Source organism: Odocoileus virginianus, chromosome 20 (assembly GCF_023699985.2).
Source record: "Odocoileus virginianus isolate 20LAN1187 ecotype Illinois chromosome 20, Ovbor_1.2, whole genome shotgun sequence".
NCBI classification, from domain to species: Eukaryota; Metazoa; Chordata; class Mammalia; order Artiodactyla; family Cervidae; genus Odocoileus; species Odocoileus virginianus.
This window is the reverse complement of record NC_069693.1, coordinates 54632382-54654317: the sequence shown is the minus strand read 5'-3', so window position 1 is coordinate 54654317 and position 21936 is coordinate 54632382. Positions and strand designations below refer to the sequence as shown.

General features: G+C 45.5%; 1 protein-coding gene across 1 annotated transcript in view; it reads left to right on the top strand.

Annotated features, from left to right (window-relative positions):
- VAT1L (vesicle amine transport 1 like) overlaps positions 1-21936 on the top strand; it is a 166378-nt gene that overhangs the window by 78447 nt on the left and 65995 nt on the right. The window contains exons 5-7 of the mRNA XM_020915714.2: positions 4009-4112; positions 6336-6391; positions 10408-10602. Coding sequence (XP_020771373.1) covers positions 4009-4112; positions 6336-6391; positions 10408-10602 — 355 coding nt within the window. The remainder of the gene's footprint in view (positions 1-4008; positions 4113-6335; positions 6392-10407; positions 10603-21936) is intronic.

Below are 21936 nucleotides of genomic sequence, written 5' to 3'. Positions count from 1 at the left end.
TCCCACCGCCTCTCCAACCCCGCTGTGCAGCAGGCTCCCTCCCTTTTTTTTATTTTCTAACATTCTAAATAGCTTTATTTCAATTAGTGTACAAACCAGAAGAAAATAACATTTACAAAGGAGAGTTTGTAACCCCTTTTTTCTACTATTACACACCATGAAAAATTCATCTTATAGTGGTTCAGACTCAGGACTTATTTACATACACATTTGTTTCATGCACATATACTTCTGCATGTTTACATAAACTCACACACCCTCATATTTTAAAAATACGTAGATGGAAATGAAAGTTTGATGAAATGAAATGCCCTTACTACAATTTGTTGTTTTTTTTCAATCCCAATCTCCTCCTTCACTCCTCCTCCAGCCTTCCCCCTTTGATAGGCACAGTCTGTCTTAGAAGTCTGTGAGTCCATTTCTGTTCCGTAAATAAATTCATTTGTGCCATTTTTAAAAATTCCACATATAAGTGACATCGTGTGGTGTTTGTCTTTCTCTTTCTGACTTACCTCAGTTGGCATGATAATCTCTAGGTCCATCCACGTTGCTGCAGATGGCATTATTGCATGCTTTTTCATGGCTGAGCAATATTGTATTGTGTGTCTGTTTGTGTATAGTGCATCCTCTTTATCCATTCCTCTGTCAGTGGACATTTAGATTGCTTCCACGTCTTGGCTGTTGTAAATAGTGCTGCAGGGAACATTGGGATGCATGTATCTTTTTGAATTGTGATTTTGCCAGATACATGCTCAGGAGTGGGATTGCTGGATCATATGGTAGTTCTATTTTTAGTTTTTTAAGAAACCTCCATATTGTTTTTCCACAGTGGCTGCACCAATTTACATTGCCACCAAAAGTGTAGGAGGACTCCCTTTTCTCCACACCCTCTCTGGGGTTTATTGTTTGTAGATGTTTTGATGATGACCATTCTGACTGCTCTGCGGTGATACCTCATTGTAGTTTTGATTTGCATTTCTCTAATAATTAGCAACATTGAGCATTTTTTCTCATGTGAAGCAATCAATTTTGATCATTATGGAGAGTTAATTTTATAAAAGATTTTTTAAATGAATTTATTTATTTTAATTGGAAGCTAATTACTTTACAATATTGTAGTGGTTTTTGCCATACATTGATATGAATCAGGGGAAACAGTGGAAACAGTGTCAGACTTTATTTTTTGGGCTCCAAAATCACTGCAGATGGTGACTGCAGCCATGAAATTAAAAGACGCTTACTCCTCGGAAGGAAAGTCATGACCACCCTAGATAGCATATTAAAAAGCAGAGACATTACTTTGCCAACAAATGTCTGCCTAGTCAAGGCTATGGTTTTTCCAGTGGTCATGTATGGATGTGAGAGTTGGACTGTGAAGAAAGCTGAGTGCCAAACAATTGATGCTTTTGAACTGTGGTGTTACAGAAGACTCTTGAGAGTCCCTTGGACTGCAAGGAGGTCCAACCAGTCCATCCTAAAGGAGATCAGTCCTGGGTGTTCATTGGAAGGACTGATGCTTAAGCTGAAACTCCAATACTTTGGCCACCTGATGCAAAGAGCTGACTCATTGGAAAAGACCCTGATGCTGGGAGGGATTGGGGGCAGGAGGAGAAGGGGACGACAGAGGATGAGATGGCTGGATGGCATCACCAACTTGATGGACATGAGTTTGAGTAAACTCCAGGAGTTGGTGATGGACAGGGAGGCCTGGTGTGCTGTGATTCATGGGGTCGCAAAGAGTCGGACACGACTGAGCGACTGAACTGATATGAATCAGCCATGGGTGCACGTGTGTCCCCCATCCTGAACATCCCCCCCACCTCCCTCCCCATCCCGTCCCTCAGGGTCATCCCAGTGCACCAGCCCTGAGCACCCTGTCTACATGCTGTTCCCTCTGCCTGGGACCCTGTTACCACCTCTCTTCACCCACATATCTCCTCCACCTGCCACTCATCACTTCCCCAGGGATGCCAGGGATGTGTTCTCTGGCAGCCCTGATCAGGCAGACCCTCTGTAAACTGTCTCATGGCACCTTTGTGGCACTGGACCCCATTCGATTTCAATTTAATTTTTATTTGTATAATGATTGATTCATATCTGCCTAAAGTAAGCTCCAGAAAAGGGGGAGAAATCAAATCTGTTTGGGTTCACCATGACATCCCCCATGCCTAGGGCAGTACCACTGCTGAATATTCAATGAGCAAATTAATTACTAATTAAACAGTGCTGCCTTGACCTTAAACCAGGGGCTTTCACAGTGTGGAACTGAAACCAGCAGCAGTGGCAGCAGCAGCTGGGAACTTCTTAGAAATGCAAATCCTTGGGCCCACTGAGGGTTGAGATCCACTGGCCTAATTCTCTCAGTTCAGTTCAGTCGCTCAGTCATGTCCGACTCTCTGCGACCCCATGGACTGCAGCACACCAGGCCTCCCTGTCCATCACCAACTCCCGGGGTTTACTCAAACTCATGTCCATCGAGTCAGTGATGCCATCCAGCCATCTCATCCTCTGTCACCCTCTTCTCCTGCCCTCAATCTTTCCCAACATCGGGGTCTTTTCAAATGAGTCAGCTCTTTGCATCAGGTGGCCAAAGTATTGGAGTTTCAGCTTCAGCATCAGTCCTTCCAATGAACATTCAGGACTGATTTCCTTTAGGATGGACTGGTTGGATCTCCTTGCAGTCCAAGGGACTCTCAAGAGTCTTCTCCAACACCACAGTTCAAAAGCATCAATTGTACAATGCTCAGCTAATTTACAGATGGAACTTGAACAGACACACCTATGAGATAAGCCCTCTATTTGGTAGAAGCAAAGCTGATCACTTTGGAAGATGTTCTGTAATGGGCTGGGTTTTGGATAAGACCTGAGGGCTTTTAAAGGGCATACTCTTGTTAAGACAGCTCTCGGGGCATGAGAAGATCAACTTCTCATCTGAACCCAGTAGGTGCATGTGTAATTTCCTAGTTGGTGAGACTGTGGACACAGCTGGTGATGCTAGCTAGTGCCTGAACTTCGCTGAGGGATGGGAGTGGGGGTAGAAAAACTGAGTGATGTGCTAAGACAAGATAACCCCTGACAACGGACAAATCTGAGGAAATGCCTTTCTTGTCTGACCAGAGCAGGGTCCAGCTACAATGGGTAACACTGCGGGCAGGAATATTTTCCCTACACGTCCTCAGAGAGTTCCAGTCCTACAGCCCCTCCTGCATAATCTCTTTTAACCCAGGAAGTCCCGTACATGTTTATTAAGTGCATGAGTAAGTGAATTACTAAGTGTTAAATAAAAAATGGATGAAGGAATCTTCCTAATAGAGGATGTATGTGGATTCCCTCTTTGCTGGAACCCTCCATTACTGTAGGAAGATCCCCTCTATTTAACCCTCTTCCTCTGAGAGTATATTTATACATTGAACCTGGAGATCGGACAAACAGAAGTTTGCAAGTTACATTAGTGCCTTTATAGATTCACTGAGGAGGGAGGTGGAGAAGGAAAAAGCCAAACCCTGCTAGACTGGAAGCCCCATGAAGACAGAGAGCTTGCTTGGTTGTAGCACTCTGTCTTCAGCACCTTGGACAGAGTTGGTCACACGACCCAAGCTCCACAAATATGAGCTGTTGATTGACTTACAAAGTGACTATTTTGTGGTTAGCAATGGGCCAAGCATCACATTTGTCATCTCACTTCATTCCTAGCACAAAAAGACATGCTAGGTCCACTTTCCAAAGAAGAAAGCTGAGGCTCAGAGACGTTGAGTGAGGCGGCTAGGCAGACTGTGACATTCCATGCTGACACCACCAGCTGGGTTCTCAGCATCCTCCAGCTTTGTGAAATTCTCTGAGATGGACTCAGGAGGATACCTCTGCCTCCCAGGCCTCTTCTGTGTGTTTTGATGCTCTCAGAACTCTCTGTGTTCCTGAGAGTCAACAGTATGACATGGGAGGGGAGAGGGCCTGACAGTTTGTTCCCTGACAGGTTACAATATTTTACTTTGTCGTCTCGCCATTTAGAATCTCTGCTGAAGGAGTGGACATTGTTTTGGATTGCCTCTGTGGGGACAACACCGGGAAAGGCCTCAGCCTTCTCAAACCACTGGGGACCTACATTTTATATGGTGAGTGCTCAACAGAAGCGGGGGGCAGGGAGCACTGCATGGGTGCTTACAAAGGCTCTGAAAGATGAGATGTGCTGATATGTTGACAGAATAAGATGGGGGTGGTCTCAATTTTTTCATGTTTTCTATAACATTGCTATCGCTGTTCATTGTTTTTGATTATAAAAGTGCCTACTGCACTATTATCCTATGAGCATGTCTCATTCTAGAAGAAATACAGCAAGGCCAAGCCAAGGCAGTGATGAGATGAAACCTGGCCACAGTAGGTGGCACAGGAGGGAAACACTAACAGCTTCAAAGGAAGCTCCAAAAAGGAAGCAATAAAGGACCCACAGGTGGATGGAGAGGAGTGGATAGGATGCAGGCAGTGGTGGGGATGCTGGGGATAAATGGGAAGATCTTCATTACTGAAGATGAAATTGCAAAGTACAGAATTTCCTTCCTCTAAACTACTCTGTATGTCCCAATCAAGACAGAAGCTCTGAAGGGACGGAGTCCATGCCTGCCTGTACATTCACTTACATGGTCTTGGGTCTGGGGGGATTTATGAAGGTCCTCTCGGAGAGGTTTCCTCCAGCAGAGTGAGACCCCAGAGCCTCCTCTTTCTCTTTCCTCCCTCTTCTTCTTACTTGCCTCCTTGTCTTCCTCCTCCAACACCACCTCCTCCTCCTTCCCCTTCTTCTCCTCTTTGTTACAGGCATAGAAAGCAATTTAAACACTAGTCTCCATAAAGAAAAAAACATATCTGAAGCCAGATGTCACATTCCAAAGCCGTATGATCTTGGGCTTCTCCAGTGTGTGAGATTTTTGGCACTCTGTTCCATGGAAATAAAGTAGAAAATTGAGCCTTACTTCTGTATGACTCAGGGAAAAAATACTCAGTTCTGTACTATTAGCTGAGAAGTTTATAAAAGAGATACGTGAAAGGTGTAAGTGGTCATGCATCATCTTGTCATCATCAGATCATTGTGACAGAAACAGAATGAAGAAGCTTTCATTGCTGGAGTATTCTGGCATTATCCATAGTGGCCATGTATTAATAGTGAAAGTTTTTGGAGGCGGATGCATAATTTAAAAATTATTACTATTGATAAGAGAAGTTATGAATGTCAATGTACAACATATGGATATTGGCTATGACTGACATGTGAGTCAAATGCAGATGAACACTTTATCCATTGTTGCTCACGTATGAGTTCTGTTTTTTTTGCCTTACTTTCACGATGTGATTCTGGTATAATAAAACTTGATCATATCACAAGTATCTAATTCATTATAGCAATTACTTGACTACTGAGTAATGAAAGCCTAGTGCTGTGATGTTTGTATCTCATAAAAGCCATGCCATGAAAGGAGAAGCAAGTTCACCAATGCCAAAAAAGTGAGTTTAAGACAGACATTGTTTTTTCATTTAACGATTCTCTGAGAAGATCTTAGTCCCTGTGGGGGCAAAGCAGAGAAGTTGTTGAAAAGGCACCAATATTGTATAGTATCTCTCACACTCCACCCAACCCAGAACCCAGAAAGGGGTCTTTTCTTTCTGCACGAGCATCTTAGGGAATCTTCCCTAATTCAGCTCCCTGTCTTCCCTCTGAATATCACTAGTTCACTAGCAAAGCTTGCTTACCTACACCTTTGGTCTCAGATGGTTTTCTCCTTTCTGCCCAGACCTCTTTGGAGCTAACATATGACTCACACCATCTCCTTGGTTTCTGAGCCTGTTTTCACCCTCGTCTGTTGCTCTGTACCCTGTATTTCCATCCATTTAAATTCTAGCCCAGCCCTGCCTCTCCCCACCACTTAAATGCCCAGTCAATGTCATCTCCCCAAGCCTCTCACTCACCAAGGAATCAAATTAAAACCATAAAAGAAGCTCACAAATGAGTTCATTTCTCAGTCTCCAAGAATGGAACCAGCAAGACATTTTGGCAGCCCATCACTTTATTAGAATGTTGGCTTAAATCACATTTTGCCACAGGACCAATTTTCCCAAGTGATGAAAATGGTCGCCTTGAGAAATGTTACTTCCTCTTTGATCCATTGATACTTAGTTAAAATTGTCAACTTGACACCACCCACCCCCTCCATTTCCCTCATTTTTCCAAGGCTGAATTAAATTTCTTTTCAAGCTCTTGACAGTTCAGGGCCAAACAACTGCCATTCTTCCCTGTGAACCAAGAGATTGATTTTCATGAGCTTGACTTGGGAGTCTTCCTTTTGCAGGTTCATCCAACATGGTGACTGGGGAGACCAAGAGCTTCTTCAGCTTTGCAAAATCAGTAAGTACCCATGCACGTCTAACGTATGAGGGTGGGGTGGTGCCTGGCATGCTGTGAGCTCTTCTAAGAACATGGACCTGATAGGCTAAATCTTGTCTTTCATCTGCATCATTCATTTGCAAGACAGCCTGTGTTGCCACGCTGCTCATTACACATGGTCAGGACTGTGACTTGGGGCGCTTTTGTTCAAATGAGGCAGAGAGGTGAGAGAGTCAGAGAAACTCCAGAAAGCTTTATTTTGGTTTCAACAGAGATCATTGGTGTTCTTAATCATTGGTCAAAAATAAACCTAGCATTAGTGAATTCTGTTTGGTCCATGGAGAGACCAGTCTTTCAGTTTGGCTACTTTTTAACTGGGTCTCCAGGGCTGCCTGACATTTCTCCTTATCCTAATTCTACTGGCTTGGAGATACAATGGGACCTCAAATTTTTGCAAGCTCCTGGGGCAATTTTTTTGATAGGGGCAAGTGTGTGAACTACTAACTTAGATGCTCATGTCCTGAATACAGTGGTAACTGTGTCTGCAGTTGAGAAGCTGCGTTCCTGATACATTCACTGCATCACGAACCTACTCAGGTCTGCATTCCCACCTAGAGCTACAGTTGCTAGAATTAAACTAATCTGGACTCGAACCTGCATTTTTACCCCCACACCCACATCAAGGGGTCGCTTCATCTCATCAGAGCTTGCCTTTGTCCTCTCTCCTCTACCCTCCCCAGCAGCCAGTGAGGTGCTGGGACTCACTCGTTCTGTGAGCATCTTCTGAGCACCTACTGTTTGTGGTGCTGTGCCAAGCACCGGGTACTGCAGCGAATGAGGCTGGTGCATTTGATGTCCTTGGGAGGGAGGGAGACAAGCTGAAATAAATAACATGTATTAATAAGATGCTTTTCAGAACATCTCTGAAAGGGATGAAGATAGGGTGTTGCAAAAGAGAAGAGCAAGATGGGGTGGAGGCATTATGAACAGAGCGGTCAGACAAAGCCAGGGCAAAGGGTTTAGAATTTACTCTCAGCGTGACACTGTGGAGGTATCCAGATGCCCTCAAAGTGCCAGCTCTGATCGCCAAAGGCTTTATCCCCAAACACCCCCTGATTCTGGAGTGATCAATACTCCCTGCCCTGAGAGTGGAATGAAAGAGCCTCTGCTTGTGTCTGAACTTTAAAGTTCAGGTCAAGGATTATGCAGCTACGGGATAAACAGGGGAGCAAGAATGGAGCCTAAAGAAGGATGCTGTCTGGATCATGTCCCCTGAAGACAGGCTTTGTGTCCCTGGCAGCTGTTTCATTGCTGTGGCTGTAATTAATGTGATGCTGACGACCTGCTGTGGGGAACCAAATTGCTCCCAAATTACATACAATTGTAAGAAGTGTTTTCCCTTTCTCCCCTACATGCACAATCACAACACACAGTGCTAATGAAATAATTGCAGTGTGCCCAGGTTCAATGAAGGCGCTTGTAAAAACAGCCAGGATGGAGGGTAAGATTCTCCTGCCCAGAACAAGGCTTCTGATTACCAGAAGGCTTTATAGTTGGAGGTCAAGAACAAAGTCCATTCCCTTTCAGAGGCCGGGTTCAATGTTAGTTGGTCGGTTAGAAGCAAACTGAAGGTAGGGCATGCTGGGGGAGTGGACTGATGGCTTTGCTATGGAAGGTTCCAGAAAGGCATTTTCTTCTGTACATTGGAGAAAAGCTTAGAAATCAAAAGCATAGTCAGAATCATACAGGAATTTCTCACGCAGCTATCCTAATGATGTTCCCACTTAAAATTCTTACAGAGTTTGTGTTCACATGGCATTTGTTTTTAGATCATAAGGGTAATGATAATAACAATTGAAGTCAACATTTCAAGAGCAGTCTGACTCCAGATCCAAAACTCGTATTCACTCAATCCAAAATATCTCTCCAGCTTCTGATGATAAAAAGATTTCATACTTATAGACCACATACTACAGATGCTGAGCTAAGTCATTTGTATGTGTTAACACACTTATTCCCCGTGACGACCCTGTGAAGCGTGGTAGGGAAACTGAACACAGACAGGTTAAGCAATCTGTTTACAGTGGCACACCTAGTAAGTGACAGAACTGGAATTCAAAACCAGGCATTGGACTCTGGAACTCACTTAACCACAACTGGGCAGCAATTACAGACTCAGTGAGCTTTCATTTCACAAACACTGCTGGAAGCAGTGTGCATACACCATGAATCAAGTTATTAATCATTTCTCCACCTCTGCTTCTGTGGCAAGCAGCCAGGCCAAATACATGTCTCTTCTAGAGCCGGCCCTGGGCCCCTGGGGACTGTATTTTGGTGAAAATGTTGTGCGTGAACCTTATCCCTGTTGAAACCTGTCTTTCCTAGACTTATTTTCCAACCATCTCATGTCCACACTTTTAAAAAAAGCCAAGGTATTTTACTTTTTTGAGCTTCCTCAATCCTGGAAGGAGGCAGGATGTAAAGGAAACAAACCATAACATAAACGTTAAATTATAAATGTTCCTAAGTGTCCATCGCATGGCACTTTGCCTTCTGTATTAAACTAGTAACCATTTTAATCTCTTAGAGTCCTCCGGAAACTGGAACTTCAAATTTCTAAAGTCTAACCAGCACCAAAGGGGACATAATTAAGTCAGAACAAAGCAGTTGGATAACCATTTCTGTGTTATGTTAATGGGTTATCTACTTATTTTTTCTTACTTATGGCTTCCCTGATAGCTCAGCTGGTAAAGAATCCACCTGCAATGCAGGAGGCCTGGGTTCAAACCCTGGGCTGGGAAGATCCCCAGAGAAGGGAAAGGCTACCCACTCCAGTATTCTGGCCTGGAGAATTCCATGGACTGTATAGTCCATGGGATTGCAAAGAGTCAGACATGACTGAGCAACTTTCACTTTCACTTATTTTTCATGTCTAGAGTGGAAGACGAGAGACAGGAAATAAGGCAGCCGTACTTGTCAGGTGTGGGTTCCCCACTTAGGACCTTAGTGCTAGTGACATTTGGGGATAGATGATTTTGTCTCAAGGACCTGCCCTGTGTATTGCAGGATATTTAGCAACATCCCTGGCTTTTCCCAATTCCCGGGTGGTGCAGTGGCAGAGTCCACCTGCCAATGAGGAGATGCAAGAGATGGGTTTTACCCCTGGGTTGGGAAGATCCCTGGAGGAGGAAATACTCCAGGAACCCAGTCCAGCATTCTTGCCTAGAAAATTTCACGGACAGAGGAGGCTGGCAGGCTATAGTCCAAGGGGTAGTAAAGAGTTGGACCCAAGTGAGCACACACACTGGCTTCTACCCAGTAGATGCCAGTTCATTCCCTGCCTTGAGTTATCACAACAAAAAAACATCCCCAAACATTTACCAAACGTCCTTTGGGAGGGGGGAGGGTAAAACTGCCCCTAGCTGAGAACCGCCAATTTAGTCCCAACCCTCTGGCCTCATCACTCCGTCATGCTGTTCCTTCTTCCTGTTACGCTTCTCTTCTCTTCTTTATCTCGTGTTTTCCGACCCACCTCCCCAGCCCTGCTGCTGTCCCCTGCAAGGAAAGCTGCTTCCACAGGCACCCCACCCCGTCCCCATCTCGCTTGGACTTCTCTGCCCCCTGCTCCCTCCACCAGCCCATCATCAACACCACCACCATCCACTAAGCCAAGTGCTTTAGGCTAAATTCTCCCAGGAGACCTCAGAGGCAGCATCCTGCCACAGTCCGTCACTGAGGAAAATGAAGCCTGGAGAGTGACTGGGAGCAGATAGTCAGGCGGGATCCAGCTCCAGATCACGACTCCAACTGTGTGACTCAGCATTCTGGTCACATGTGGCCTAGGGGCTGTCTTCGTAAAGGGCTCCCCCCAACCTAGATCCTGGGCATCTTAGAAGCATCGCTGTGCATTCATGGCAGCGCCCAGCCTAGGAGGCCCTTACAAAAATACACCAGCCAGAGGTACCTCCAGGCCAGCTGGAATCCCCCCAGCCTGCCCAGCACTGACGCCTTGTCACCCACACCTGCTCTCTTTCCAGTGGTGGCAAGTCGAGAAGGTGAACCCCATCAAGCTATACGAAGAGAACAAAGTCATCGCTGGGTTTTCCCTTCTAAACCTGCTCTTCAAACAGGGCCGTGCTGGCCTCATCCGGGGAGTGGTGGACAAGCTCATTGCACTCTACAACCAGAAGAAGATCAAGCCCGTGGTGGACTCTCTATGGGCCCTGGAGGAGGTAAGGATGATGTTTCCCCCAGCAGGTAGTCTCTTCCTTTTAATTCTGGCAGATTTGGGTAGACAGATCTAATCTTTTCTTAAGGGATCCTTACCCCCCAGGTTTGTTTGTTTTAAAAGAGGATCCTAAATGTCATTGTCCTGGAGTATGGAGTGCCATGAATATAAGACATACTTTAAGTTTCCTAGTGGTTCTTAAACCACGTGTCAATATGCCTCTTGTGCCGTGAATGCCATGAACCCTTCCCAGTAGGTCACCAAATTTTGATGGGCATGTATGATTCGCCTTAACTACAAGACAGCGTGTACACTGTTGCAGCATTAATTACATCCTCACTTGCATATGAGTGTATACTTGTATATGAGACCAAGGTCAGAGCAGACAGTGACTCAGAGCTGAAACAATCTGTGTGCTAAGCCCGGGTGCTTGGATCCCCTTCCAGACGTTGTTAGCTTCACCCTGGGCACTGTAATTATTCATGAATTGCCTGATCTAGTGTTTGAGTCTTTTTATTAACTGATCTGCCAAAGTTCTAGTATTTGAAAGCATTCCTTGATCACACAAAACAAGAACTCCTCAAATACTGAAGTGTGAACTGGCTGCGATGGTTCAGGGGAGATGGGCTAGGAGGAGGGAGTACCTAAAAAATTTTTCAGGACAGGAGTGGTTTTGGATATTCGGGAAGTCAGTCATGGAAGCTACCCATGAGGAAGAAATGAAGAAATGTGGCCTAGGTTTCAAGAGACATTTCATTAAGAAATCTTCCTTGGTCTGGATGTCATGAACTTGACTTCAGGCAGCCAAGAAGCCCTTGGAAAATACTGTAAAAGATGTGGGCTTGTGTTCTTTTGTTTGATTGGTCGGTTTTTGCATTTAGCATGAATGAATGTCTTGTATTTTGGGGAATCATGGACACTTATGAAAAATCTAACAAATATAAAATATTCTTGGGACAAATAGTAGCTGTCATCCTGGCATGAAACTTGGTGCTGTTTGCCTAATGGACTCGGTTGGCCACAATCCAATGACTTTCCTGAGCACAGAAATCCCTCCCACCCAAAATATTTTTGTGGGAGTCACCATGTAAAAAAATAGGACCAGTCCTGGATCCGTGGATCAAGCCTATATCTGCCTCCTTGACGTGGCAATATCATAAGTGGTGCTTTAAAAACCCAGCCACCAAAACCCCTTCTCTATGGTAAAAGAAATGCGTGCTTATTATAAGAAACTCCTAAATTAGCCAAAAACATAGGAAAAAATAAACTGAAAATCCACATTCCAGAGATGGGTAACACTGTTAATATTTTGGATTACTTCCTTCCAGTCTTTTTTCTTCTGCCCATGTTCACTGTAATTCCATTGATCACTAAGTCAAATCAGATAATCATACATTTCCTCTGCTGTGTAATTTCCAAGATGGTTAGCCTATGGTTATATTTTTCTAGAAAATGTTTTAATTTAATGGGTCAGACATCTGTATGGTATTCACTGTGGTCTCTCATTGGAAGAGAAAAGGGCTAGACTGTAGAATGACTGGTCTCTGAGGTTGGAGAGAAGAGTAAACTTGGGCTAGTTGAGACCAGGTATAAGAGAGTAACTTGACCGTGGAGCAAAGAAGGGGACTTCAACTTATTTCCAAAAGGGATCCAACAAATCTAGTAGCACTGAAGTGGGGCTTAAAGTTGAAGAGGGGTCTGGTTGATCCAGTGGGTCCTTGGTCTGGTGTTGGAAATCATTCCTTGGTTACAGTGCACTTGAATCACCAAATGTGAGCTGAACAACAACTGCATGCCCAACGCTATGCATTGCTGGGGGTCACAGTGGCAAGCAGATGGCCAAGGTCTCTCAGGGTCAACCTCACGTTCAGAGGGGTGGGGCAGAAAAACTCAAGGGACACCTTTAGACATGAAATGTTTGCACTTTGTTTTATGTTCCTGGATATGTTCCAGTGTCTCCTAGTTTATAGTCTATGGGAACTTGAATATAATATGTTGTCCTACTGTTGTGTGAAAATTATATAAATCTGAATTATGTTGAATTGGTTCATAGTGCTTTTCAGGTCTGCTATATCCTTCTACTTTTCTATATATTCATTCTATTAATTTTTGAAGTTTGATATTGAAACTCCAACTAAAAATATTAATTTATCTACTTAAAAAATAATTGTAATATATAGTGGAACTATATGTAACCTTACTCCATATTTTCCAAGTCTCCTGTAAATGTGTTATCATACTGTCATAATTTTAAAAATTACCCACCCCCCAAAAAAGAAAACCTCAAGTGAACAAAAGTAAGTAGGGTATTCTCCAACTGCAGTAAGTTCTGGAAGGAATTAATTAGGATATATGTTGGCAAGTAAGTGGAGGGGGGGAGAAGTTTCTACAAAGTAGTCTTTTCAACTGTTTAAAATTATTGTCCCATATGGAGTTTTTTTTTAATACTTTTTTCTTAATTAACCTCCTCTGTGAAACTTCAGTCCCACAGATATACCATCTACCTACCTACCCACCTATCATCTATCTATGTCCTGTATGTATATTTGTGCTTTACACATATTAAAAGTGTAAGACTTAAAAAAAAATCCTCCAAGAACCAATTTTCACCCCTTTGGGGGTGGTTTTGCTCCCACTAAACCAATAGTACCCCGCCCCCACTGCCAACTATGACAATAAAAACTGTTTCCTGCCATTGTCAAATGTTCCCCAGGAGGAATGGGGAGAAGGCAAAACCTTCCCTAGTTGAGAACCACCACTTACATAAAAAGCTGTATTGAGGCTTCCCCGGTGGCTCAGTGGTAAAGAATTCAGCTGTCAATGCAGGAGATTCAGGTTCAAACCCTGCTTGAAGATCCCATATGCCTCGGAGCAAATAAGCCCGTGCACCACAGCTGTTGAGCCTGTGCTCAGAGTCCAGGAGCTGCAACTACTGAAGCCCGCGTGCCCTGGAGTCTGTGCTCCGCAACAAGAGAAGCCACTGCAATGAGAAGCCTGAGTACCACAACTGGAGGAAACCCGTGCAACGGTGAAGAACCAGCATAGCCAAACATAACCAATTAATTTGATTTGACTAAAAAAAATCAAAGACGTCATATTGGTTAAGACAGTCACCAGGAAAACAAGGGAATTATAGTCCCTGTAGCAGGCTAGTCATTCACGGAGTGGAGAGAGACGGCTGCTGCCCTGTTTGCTAACAAAAGCACCCACAGTCACTCATCAGCGACACCCACCAACTTTTTGATGGTTCTCTTCAGCAGTATTTACAGACAGCATTTTAGAAGCTGCACTCGGGCCAAGCTTGGCTATTTATCAAGCCCACACAGCTCTTCTGGGCTTGAAGAGAACAGAGCATGCTTATTACTTGCAAACCTCGGAAGGATGACTACAATGAGTCTCCCCCATCCCCTTTGGTAAATGAGTTCACAAAATTACTTCTCAGGCCAGCTCTATAATTTCATCTATGGAACAGAAAGCCCATAGAGATTAAAAGAAAATTTTCTTGGGCTCTCTGAGAACTCAAACTAGAGGATTTAATAATATCAGAGATGATTAGGGTTCCTTTTTAGCCTCCATCTTCAACTTTATTGTAAATGTTGTACACAGCTTGGGTGATATGCTGCAGCCTCAGGTTTGGCTCCAGATACTAAATGTGCAGCTGTACATAAAATTGGAAAAACAGTTCAGAGGTGGGAAAGGGAGAACAAAATACATCTGTCAATCAAGCAGCAGAGACATTATTGGGCACCTACTGTGTGCTCCCACTATATTAAGATGTCACAGCTACAGAAGGGATAGGTCACTTGTTCCCTGACCCTTACCTTTATTTCATTCCTGAGACAATCCCTAAGACCTATGAAACAGAAGAACTGCATTTTCAATTTTGGGATGTCAGTTTCAAGTGTGACTGGATTTGAAAACAGAAGAGAATAGTGTTAAGGAAGAATGAGTGTTCAGAGGTGGTTCTGAGGATGAGTTAGGTCTTGGTTGAGATAAGCAGAATATAGATTCTTAGGATGATGTTGGGGTTAATAAAAACAAGGTATTGCCAGTAGGAGGGACAGTGTGAACAAAATCAGAGAAGTGGGAGTGAGTATGGGGACCTGGGGGAGAGAAGTCTGAACAAAGCAGAGTCACAGGAACAAAGGAGGAGAGAAAATAAGGCTGATCTGCTCAGTGGGGTTCAAATCTCGGGTTTGAACTTGCCTTGCCTTTGCTGCCAGGCTCAGACAGTAAGGCATCTGCCTGCAGTGCAGGAGATCCAGGTTCAGTCCCTGGGTCGGGAAGATCTCCTGGAGAAAGAAATGGCAACCCACTCCAGTATTCTTGCCTGGAAAATCCCATGGATGGAGAAGCCTGGTAGGCTATAGTCCAGGGGGTCGCAAAGAGTCAGACACAACTGAGAGACTTCACTTTAAAGGAGAATGAGTTGACATTGTGGGTGAGAAGGTTGTTATTTGGAGACGGTGGCCTAAGGAATATGACATCATTTCATCTCTGAATTCCCGGAAGCACATCTTGGCCCCAAGTATGGCACTAGAAAGATACATGCCTGGAGTATATAGCTATGGCTTCTGATCACAAATGCCTTTCCCTGTCTGCGGTTTAATAGCACACAGGGGAAACTGTTATGAGCTGAATTGTGTACTCCGTGAAATTCACATGTTAAAGCCCCAAACCCCAGTACCACAGAATATGACTGTATTTAGAGACAGCCCTTTAAAGAGATAATTAAAATGAATCCATCCAACTGGTATCCTTATAAGAAGAGAGATAAGGTTGAAGAGAGATATTGGGGATGTTTGCATAAAGACTAAGTGAGGACATGGTCTCATGAAAAGACAGCCATCTGCAAGCCCAGGGAAGAGGCCCAGAATGAATCCAACCCCACTGATACCTTGATATTGGACTTCCAGCCTCCAGGATTTGAGAAAATAACATTTCTGTTATTTAATACCATCTCCAAGTCTGCAATATTTTGTTATGGCAGCCCTAGCAAACAGATTCAGGATGCAGGAAGGTCTTGACAATTTTATAATATTCCATTAAAGATATTTTATAACATTATTTGCATATAAGTCTGTGATTACACTCTAATTATGGTGCCATTAGCCACAGGTAGCTATCCAAATTTAATTTAATTAAGTCAAATGAAAAATTCAGTTCCTTGGCTGGATTTCAAGTGGTCAGTAATTGCATGTGGCTAGTGGCTACCATATTGGACCATGCAGAGATGGAAGGACATTTCCATCACTGCAGAAATTCTCCTGGAGCTGGTCTATGAGATGATGTCATCCTCCTGTTTGAAGGTAGGAAAGGAATTTGTTTCCCCAGCAATCTGGTATGATTACCCTTAGTAAATTAAGTTAATTATGCCCTTCCTTGTATATCTCTCTTTGCCTTGGCTTTAGTGAAGTTCACTGCCCAAATGCAGTCATTTATTTGATTTAAGTGCTCCAATCTCTCATTATGGGTCCCCTGCATTTTCCCCTTCATGTTATTAGCTGTGGCTTAATTATACATGTGTCTTTCATTCTGTGACATCACGAAACCTACAAAGATAGAGGTCTGCCTAAAAGAATAAATGAAGGACAAATAATGTGATGCTGAGTTTGATTAGGGACCCTTATCTGACACAGAGCAAGAGGTTGACATGAAAAAAGGGAGATTACTATTGAACCAGTGATAGGGAGGGTGGAATGGCTCAAGAGACAAGGATGGGTGAGGGTGTGGTTGTCACTTTTAAAGAAGACCCAGACTTCAGCTCCAACGCCAGACTGGGAAGGTAAGAAAAGATGAAACCGATCATCTGAAACAGATACCCAAGCCAAAACCAAGAGGCAAAGACTGAAGAAGAAACCATGGAAAGTCCCACTTAATTATGGCAGATGGCAGTTGGCTGGTAGAGACCTCTTTTAAAGATTTACAAGCTCTTGGGACTTTCCTGGTTGTCCAGTAGTTAAGAATCCGCCTGTCAATGCAGGGGACGTGGGTTCGATCCCTGGTCTTGGAAGTCCCACGTGTGTATGGCAGCTGAGTCCGTGTGCCGAAACTACTGATGCCCGAGTGCCCTAGAGCCTGTACTCTGCAACAGGAGACGCCACCACAACAAGCCCTTGCTCCACCACGGAGCAGCCCCCGCTCGCCGCAACTCGAGAAGGCCCGCATGCAGTGACAAAGACTGCGCGCAGCCAAAATCAAATAAAAAGATTTAGGAGCCCCTTCAGAGGCACAGTTGGGTGTAGGGAGAGTACTTAGATGCATCATCTTGAAGCAGTTAATGTATGTATGTAATGTCATGTACACACTGGTTTGGAGGATAGACTGGGGGCAGACAGGAGGTCATTGCAAATATTTACACCTGGGTAGACAAGCCCCAGACAAAAGTGGAAGCTGTGGAATGGGAGAGAATGAGGGAATCTGAGTTATTGGGAAGGATGGAAATCCAATATAAAGGACAAAGGAGAAGCAAGATGACCAATGATCAGTCAGTCTGGGAAACCAGGACTGAGCTTGCTAGCAGTGAGATTTGAGTTAGCAGTGATGGAAGTTACTGTGAAAAAATTAATGAGCTCAGATGTGGGTTTGGTTTAAAGTGATGGTGGAACAGCAAATGATGTCCATGGGCAAGTCAAATGCACCTGAACGTGAGAGGTGAAGCCTGGATAATTGCAACTACCACTACTCCTGACATTTCTAGAGGATTTACTACATTCCAGGATTGTTCTGGGGCTTCCCTGGTAGCTCAGCTGGTAAAGAATCCGCCTACAATGTGGGAGACTTGGGTTCAATCCCTGGGTTGGAAAGATCCCCTGGAGAGGGATAGGCTAACGCCAGTATTCTGGCCTGGAGAATTCCATGGACTGTGTACTCCATGGGGTTTTGCATGGATTAACTTATTTAAATTCTCCAAAAACCCTAAGGCTTCCCAGGTGGCACAGTGGTAAAGAATCCTCCTGCCAATGCAGAAGACATGTCCCTGGATCCCTGGATAGGGAATATCCCCTGGAGAAGGAAATGGCAACTCAGTCCAGTATTCTTGCCGGGAAAACCCTGTGACAGAGGAGCCTGGTGGGCTACAGTGCATGGGGTTGCAAAAGAGTCAGACACACCTAAGCAAGAGATTGTGCATGCAACCAGCCTAAGACCCAGCTACTGTGATCCTCATCTTATAGGTTGCAAAAGTGAGGCTTTGGGGGGAGTTACCCATGCCCAAAGTCCTTGCTTACAATTGAATTTAACGGAAATTTGAACCCCAGGGAAGTCCAATGCATAGAAGTTATTGAAAAAGAAAATGGCTATGAATAAACTCATTGAATAAAAGAAGGAGCAAAATAATATTAGCAAACACTTAGCATAGCATGTTTGTATGTGCCCAGTGGCCTGGGAAATCCCATGGACAGTCAGGAGCCCAGCGGGCTACAGTCCAGGGGGTCGGTCACAAAGAGTCAGACACAACTGAGCGACTAAACAACAAATGTCCCCGGGAGTTCTCCAAGCAAACACTTTCCATGAATTAACCCATTTAGTCCTCACGACAACCCCAAGGGGCAGGTACTGTTACTCGTCCTGAGACACCAATAATTAGGGAAGGGGGCTTAGATGAAGTAAGCTGCCCAGGCTCACACGGCTGGGGTGCGGTGAAGCTGGCATTCAGGTCACAGGCATTAGCTTAAACTGAAGAAGGAAGAGGGTAAGGCCAGAACCCCATCCGCACCCTTCACACTGCCTGTAAAAGATGAGGTGTCCCAGGCAGGGGAGGGCGTGGGGGCTGGTAAAAGGGACCACCATGACCATCAGCAGGTCCTTAGTGTCCGGACTGCTGACCAGCCGGGAGGGACCGAGGAGAAGCCTTTGAATCTGGCCCGGGGGTCACTGTGGACCTTTCGGAAAGCTTTTCAATAGAATGATGTGGGCAGAAGTCTGAAGGCAGAGGGTCAGGAAGTGAATGTGTGGGTAGGACAGGCTGACAGCCAGCGTAAGCCTCCCATTTGGCACCGAGCAGAGTAAAGACTTGGCTGATGGCCAAGAGGAGCGGGACCCACGGAAGGGCTGCTGAGAATGTGGGTCATGGGTTGCCACGGGCTCGGGGGCATCTCTGTTTAGAGAGATCAACATGTTCTAAAGGTAATGACGGTTGTACAGCCCTGTGAAGACACTAGAAACCATTGCTCTGCACCCTCTGAGTGAATCGTGTGGTGTTTAAATTGTGTCTCAGTACAGACACACACAGAAGGAGGGAGAGAGAGCAGGGCTATTTAAGGATGGGGTAAGAGGACAAGAGGGAAGGGAAAGAGGAACAGTCTGGGGAGTCAGATCCCCGGCCGTGGTCCTGACTGATACCCTAGCTGCATGGCCTGATGGAACCAGACATTCAGCCTAGCCCATCCTCCCAGTTTTTAGATGAGGAAACCAAGGCCACAGAAGTAACCATTATGTTTGCTTTATGTCCCTTACCTTTTTTTTTTTTGCAGCATGTTCCCCTTTCTTTCAAGTGAAACCCTAGACTGTTCAGTTTAACATAATCAGTCCCCCACGCACAACTTTCCAAGTTCCACACACATTCTCCCGGCATGCCCTTATTCACAGGTTTGAAAGTGAAAGTGAAGTCGCTCAGTCATGTCCGACTCTTTGCGACTCCATGGATGGAGGAGCCTACCTCCGTCCATGGGATTTTCTAGGCAAGAGTACTGGAGTGGGCTGCCATTTCCTTCTCCAGGAGATCTTCCCGACCCAGGGCTTGAACACGGGTCTCCCGCATTGTAGGCAGATGCTTTACCGTCTGAGCCACAGGGGAAGTCCTACCTCACAGGTTTTCTGCACCTCAAACGTGGCAGCACCATCATGCCCCCAGCACTGCCATGCACCCGCTCTCACCCCACTCTAGTTGTCCAGCAGATGAAGCCCCCTGAGTTAGCATCCTCATCCATGGCAAGATGAATAACAGCCCCTTCAAGATGTCCACACCCTAATCCCCGAAATCTTTGAGTATGTGCCCTTATGTAGCAAAGGGACCCTGCTCATGTGATGAAATTAAGGGTTTTGCAATGAGGAGACTTCCCTGGACTATTTGGGAGAGACTGATCCCATCCCGAAGAGTCCTCATGAGGAAGTCAGGGGAGTCGGGGGAGACTTGAGCAAGGAAGCAGAGTGGGGTGAGGCCATGTGATGAGGGGACACAAGCCAGGAAGGGCAGGTGGTCTCTAGAGACCGGCAAGGACAGGGAAGCCCAGACCTCTGGAAGAGACCAGTCCTGTGGACACCTTGGTTTCTATGCATTCAGCCAATTTCAAGCTTCTGACCTGCAGAACCGTAGAAGAGTACATTTATGTTGTGTTAAGCTGTGAGTTTGCCATGATGTGCCATAGCAACAATTGGAAATCAGCATGCCATCCGTTCAACAGATACTTAACAGGAGCCGGGCTCTGAGAGCTGAGAGGGGCTGGGTCCACACTCGAGGAGCAGTCAGATAATTACATGAGCGGGAGGTGAGCCCTGGAGGGGTGGAGCTGGATGGGAGCGTGACCAGGTGCGCACCTCGGCCCGGAGAAAGGCCTGGAAGCTAGAGCGAGACAGAGGTGGGAGCATCCAAGCCTTGAAAAGCGTGCATTGGGCAGAACGCAGAGATGGGGAGGCCAGGAAGGCCAGCCTCGGGAGGAGGCGGGATAGGGAGAAATCCCCACCAACCGCCCAGCACCCCCATCACTCCAGCTTCCGACACCATGGTGCTTCTTCAGAGACCTGAGTCTCTGCTGCCTCCTTGCTTTATCCATCCTCTTATCTCCACCTGCCATGCCCTCCCCTCGTCTTCGTCCTTCTGCAAAATTCCTGCTCACCTGTCAAGACTTAGGGGCTGTGTTCACTCCTCTGCACAAACACCCCCAACATCCCCTAACCTTGCCCTGACCCCAACCCCCACTTTGGAATCCCTGCTTTCAGGTCCCGGGGGTTAGCCGCCCTCACTGACATGCTCATGGACAGTCACCTGTGAAGATAACGGTACATTCTGTCAGTTTGGAGGAATTAAAAGGCACTGCACCCAAAGCTGGATGGGGAGTAAGAGCTGGTAAGCTGTTAGTACAGCGCCGTCGAAGTGCGTTCCCTGTGGGGTCATGGTCTTTGCGGTCAGGGACTCTCAGACAAGGTATCAAGCAAGGATGCTCTGTGCAGAAGGTGCCTGGGGTCTCAGGGCAGGTTGGCATCCACCAGTAGTGCATCCCCTGCCACTCAGGTCCTAGCCACACAAAGTCATCTCTGCCAGAGTCCCCTAATGTTGCAGGATTAGGTTTATTTGCAGTCCGGTGCTCCCTGTTAAGAGGTCTGGGAGCTCAGCTCCGAAAACACGTCGTCTGTTGTGAAAGAAATGATTGCTCTCGCCTTCACGCCTGTTGTCTAGCTGAAAACGTGAGTCACAGAACTGGATTTCCTCATGAACCGGGGATGGAGTCAGTGTAGGCTGCTCTTTGCTGTGTTCTTCCAAGACCCAGACGAGATTCTGCTGCTTCCAGAGACTGGACAGGAAAACGCCTGTTTGTTTCTGCTTGCCTTCCTAGGAGGTGGGGGAATCAGGGTACATGTCTTATTTGCAAGGTGGCATCAAAGGACTGTTTTCAAATATTTTCCAAAAGGGCTGTTTTCAAATATTTTTCGAGGTACCTGTGCTGATGTGTTCATCACAGATTCTGGCCTATTCGCTAGACCAGAAAAGAGGGATAAATAACTGTTCTTCAGACCAGGATCATGTGAGCAGGAGAACAGACATTTAAATCAGGGAATGCAGGAATAAAGGTCACACTGCAGCAGGTGAACACACTGTGGATGTTGATTTCAATTTCACCTTCTGAAATCCATCCTCCTTCCTAAGCACCCTTTTCCTTCACTGGAAATGGGGCTGCTACCACGTTCCCTGTAATTGCAAAGGATTTTGTGGTTCTTGTGCCATCGATGGATGTGTGTTGAAACCTTGCAGATTGTAAAGCAGTCTGCCAATATGCTGTTCAGTTGCTCAGTCATGTCCTGCTCTTCGATCCCATGGACTGTAGCACACCAGGCCTCCCTGTCCTTCACTATCTCCCGGAGCTTGCTCAAACTCATGTCCATTGAGTCAGTGATGCCATCCAACCGTCTCATCCTCTGTCGCCCCCTTCTCCTCCTACCTTCAATCTTTCCCAGCATCAGGGTCTTTTCTAATGAGTCATTTCTTTGCATCAGGTACCCAAAGTATTGGAGCTTCAGCTTCAGCATCAGTCCTTCCAAAGAATATTCAGGACTGATTTCCTTTAGGATTGACTGGTTGGATCTCCTTGCAGTCCAAGGGACTCTCAAGAGTCTCCTCCAA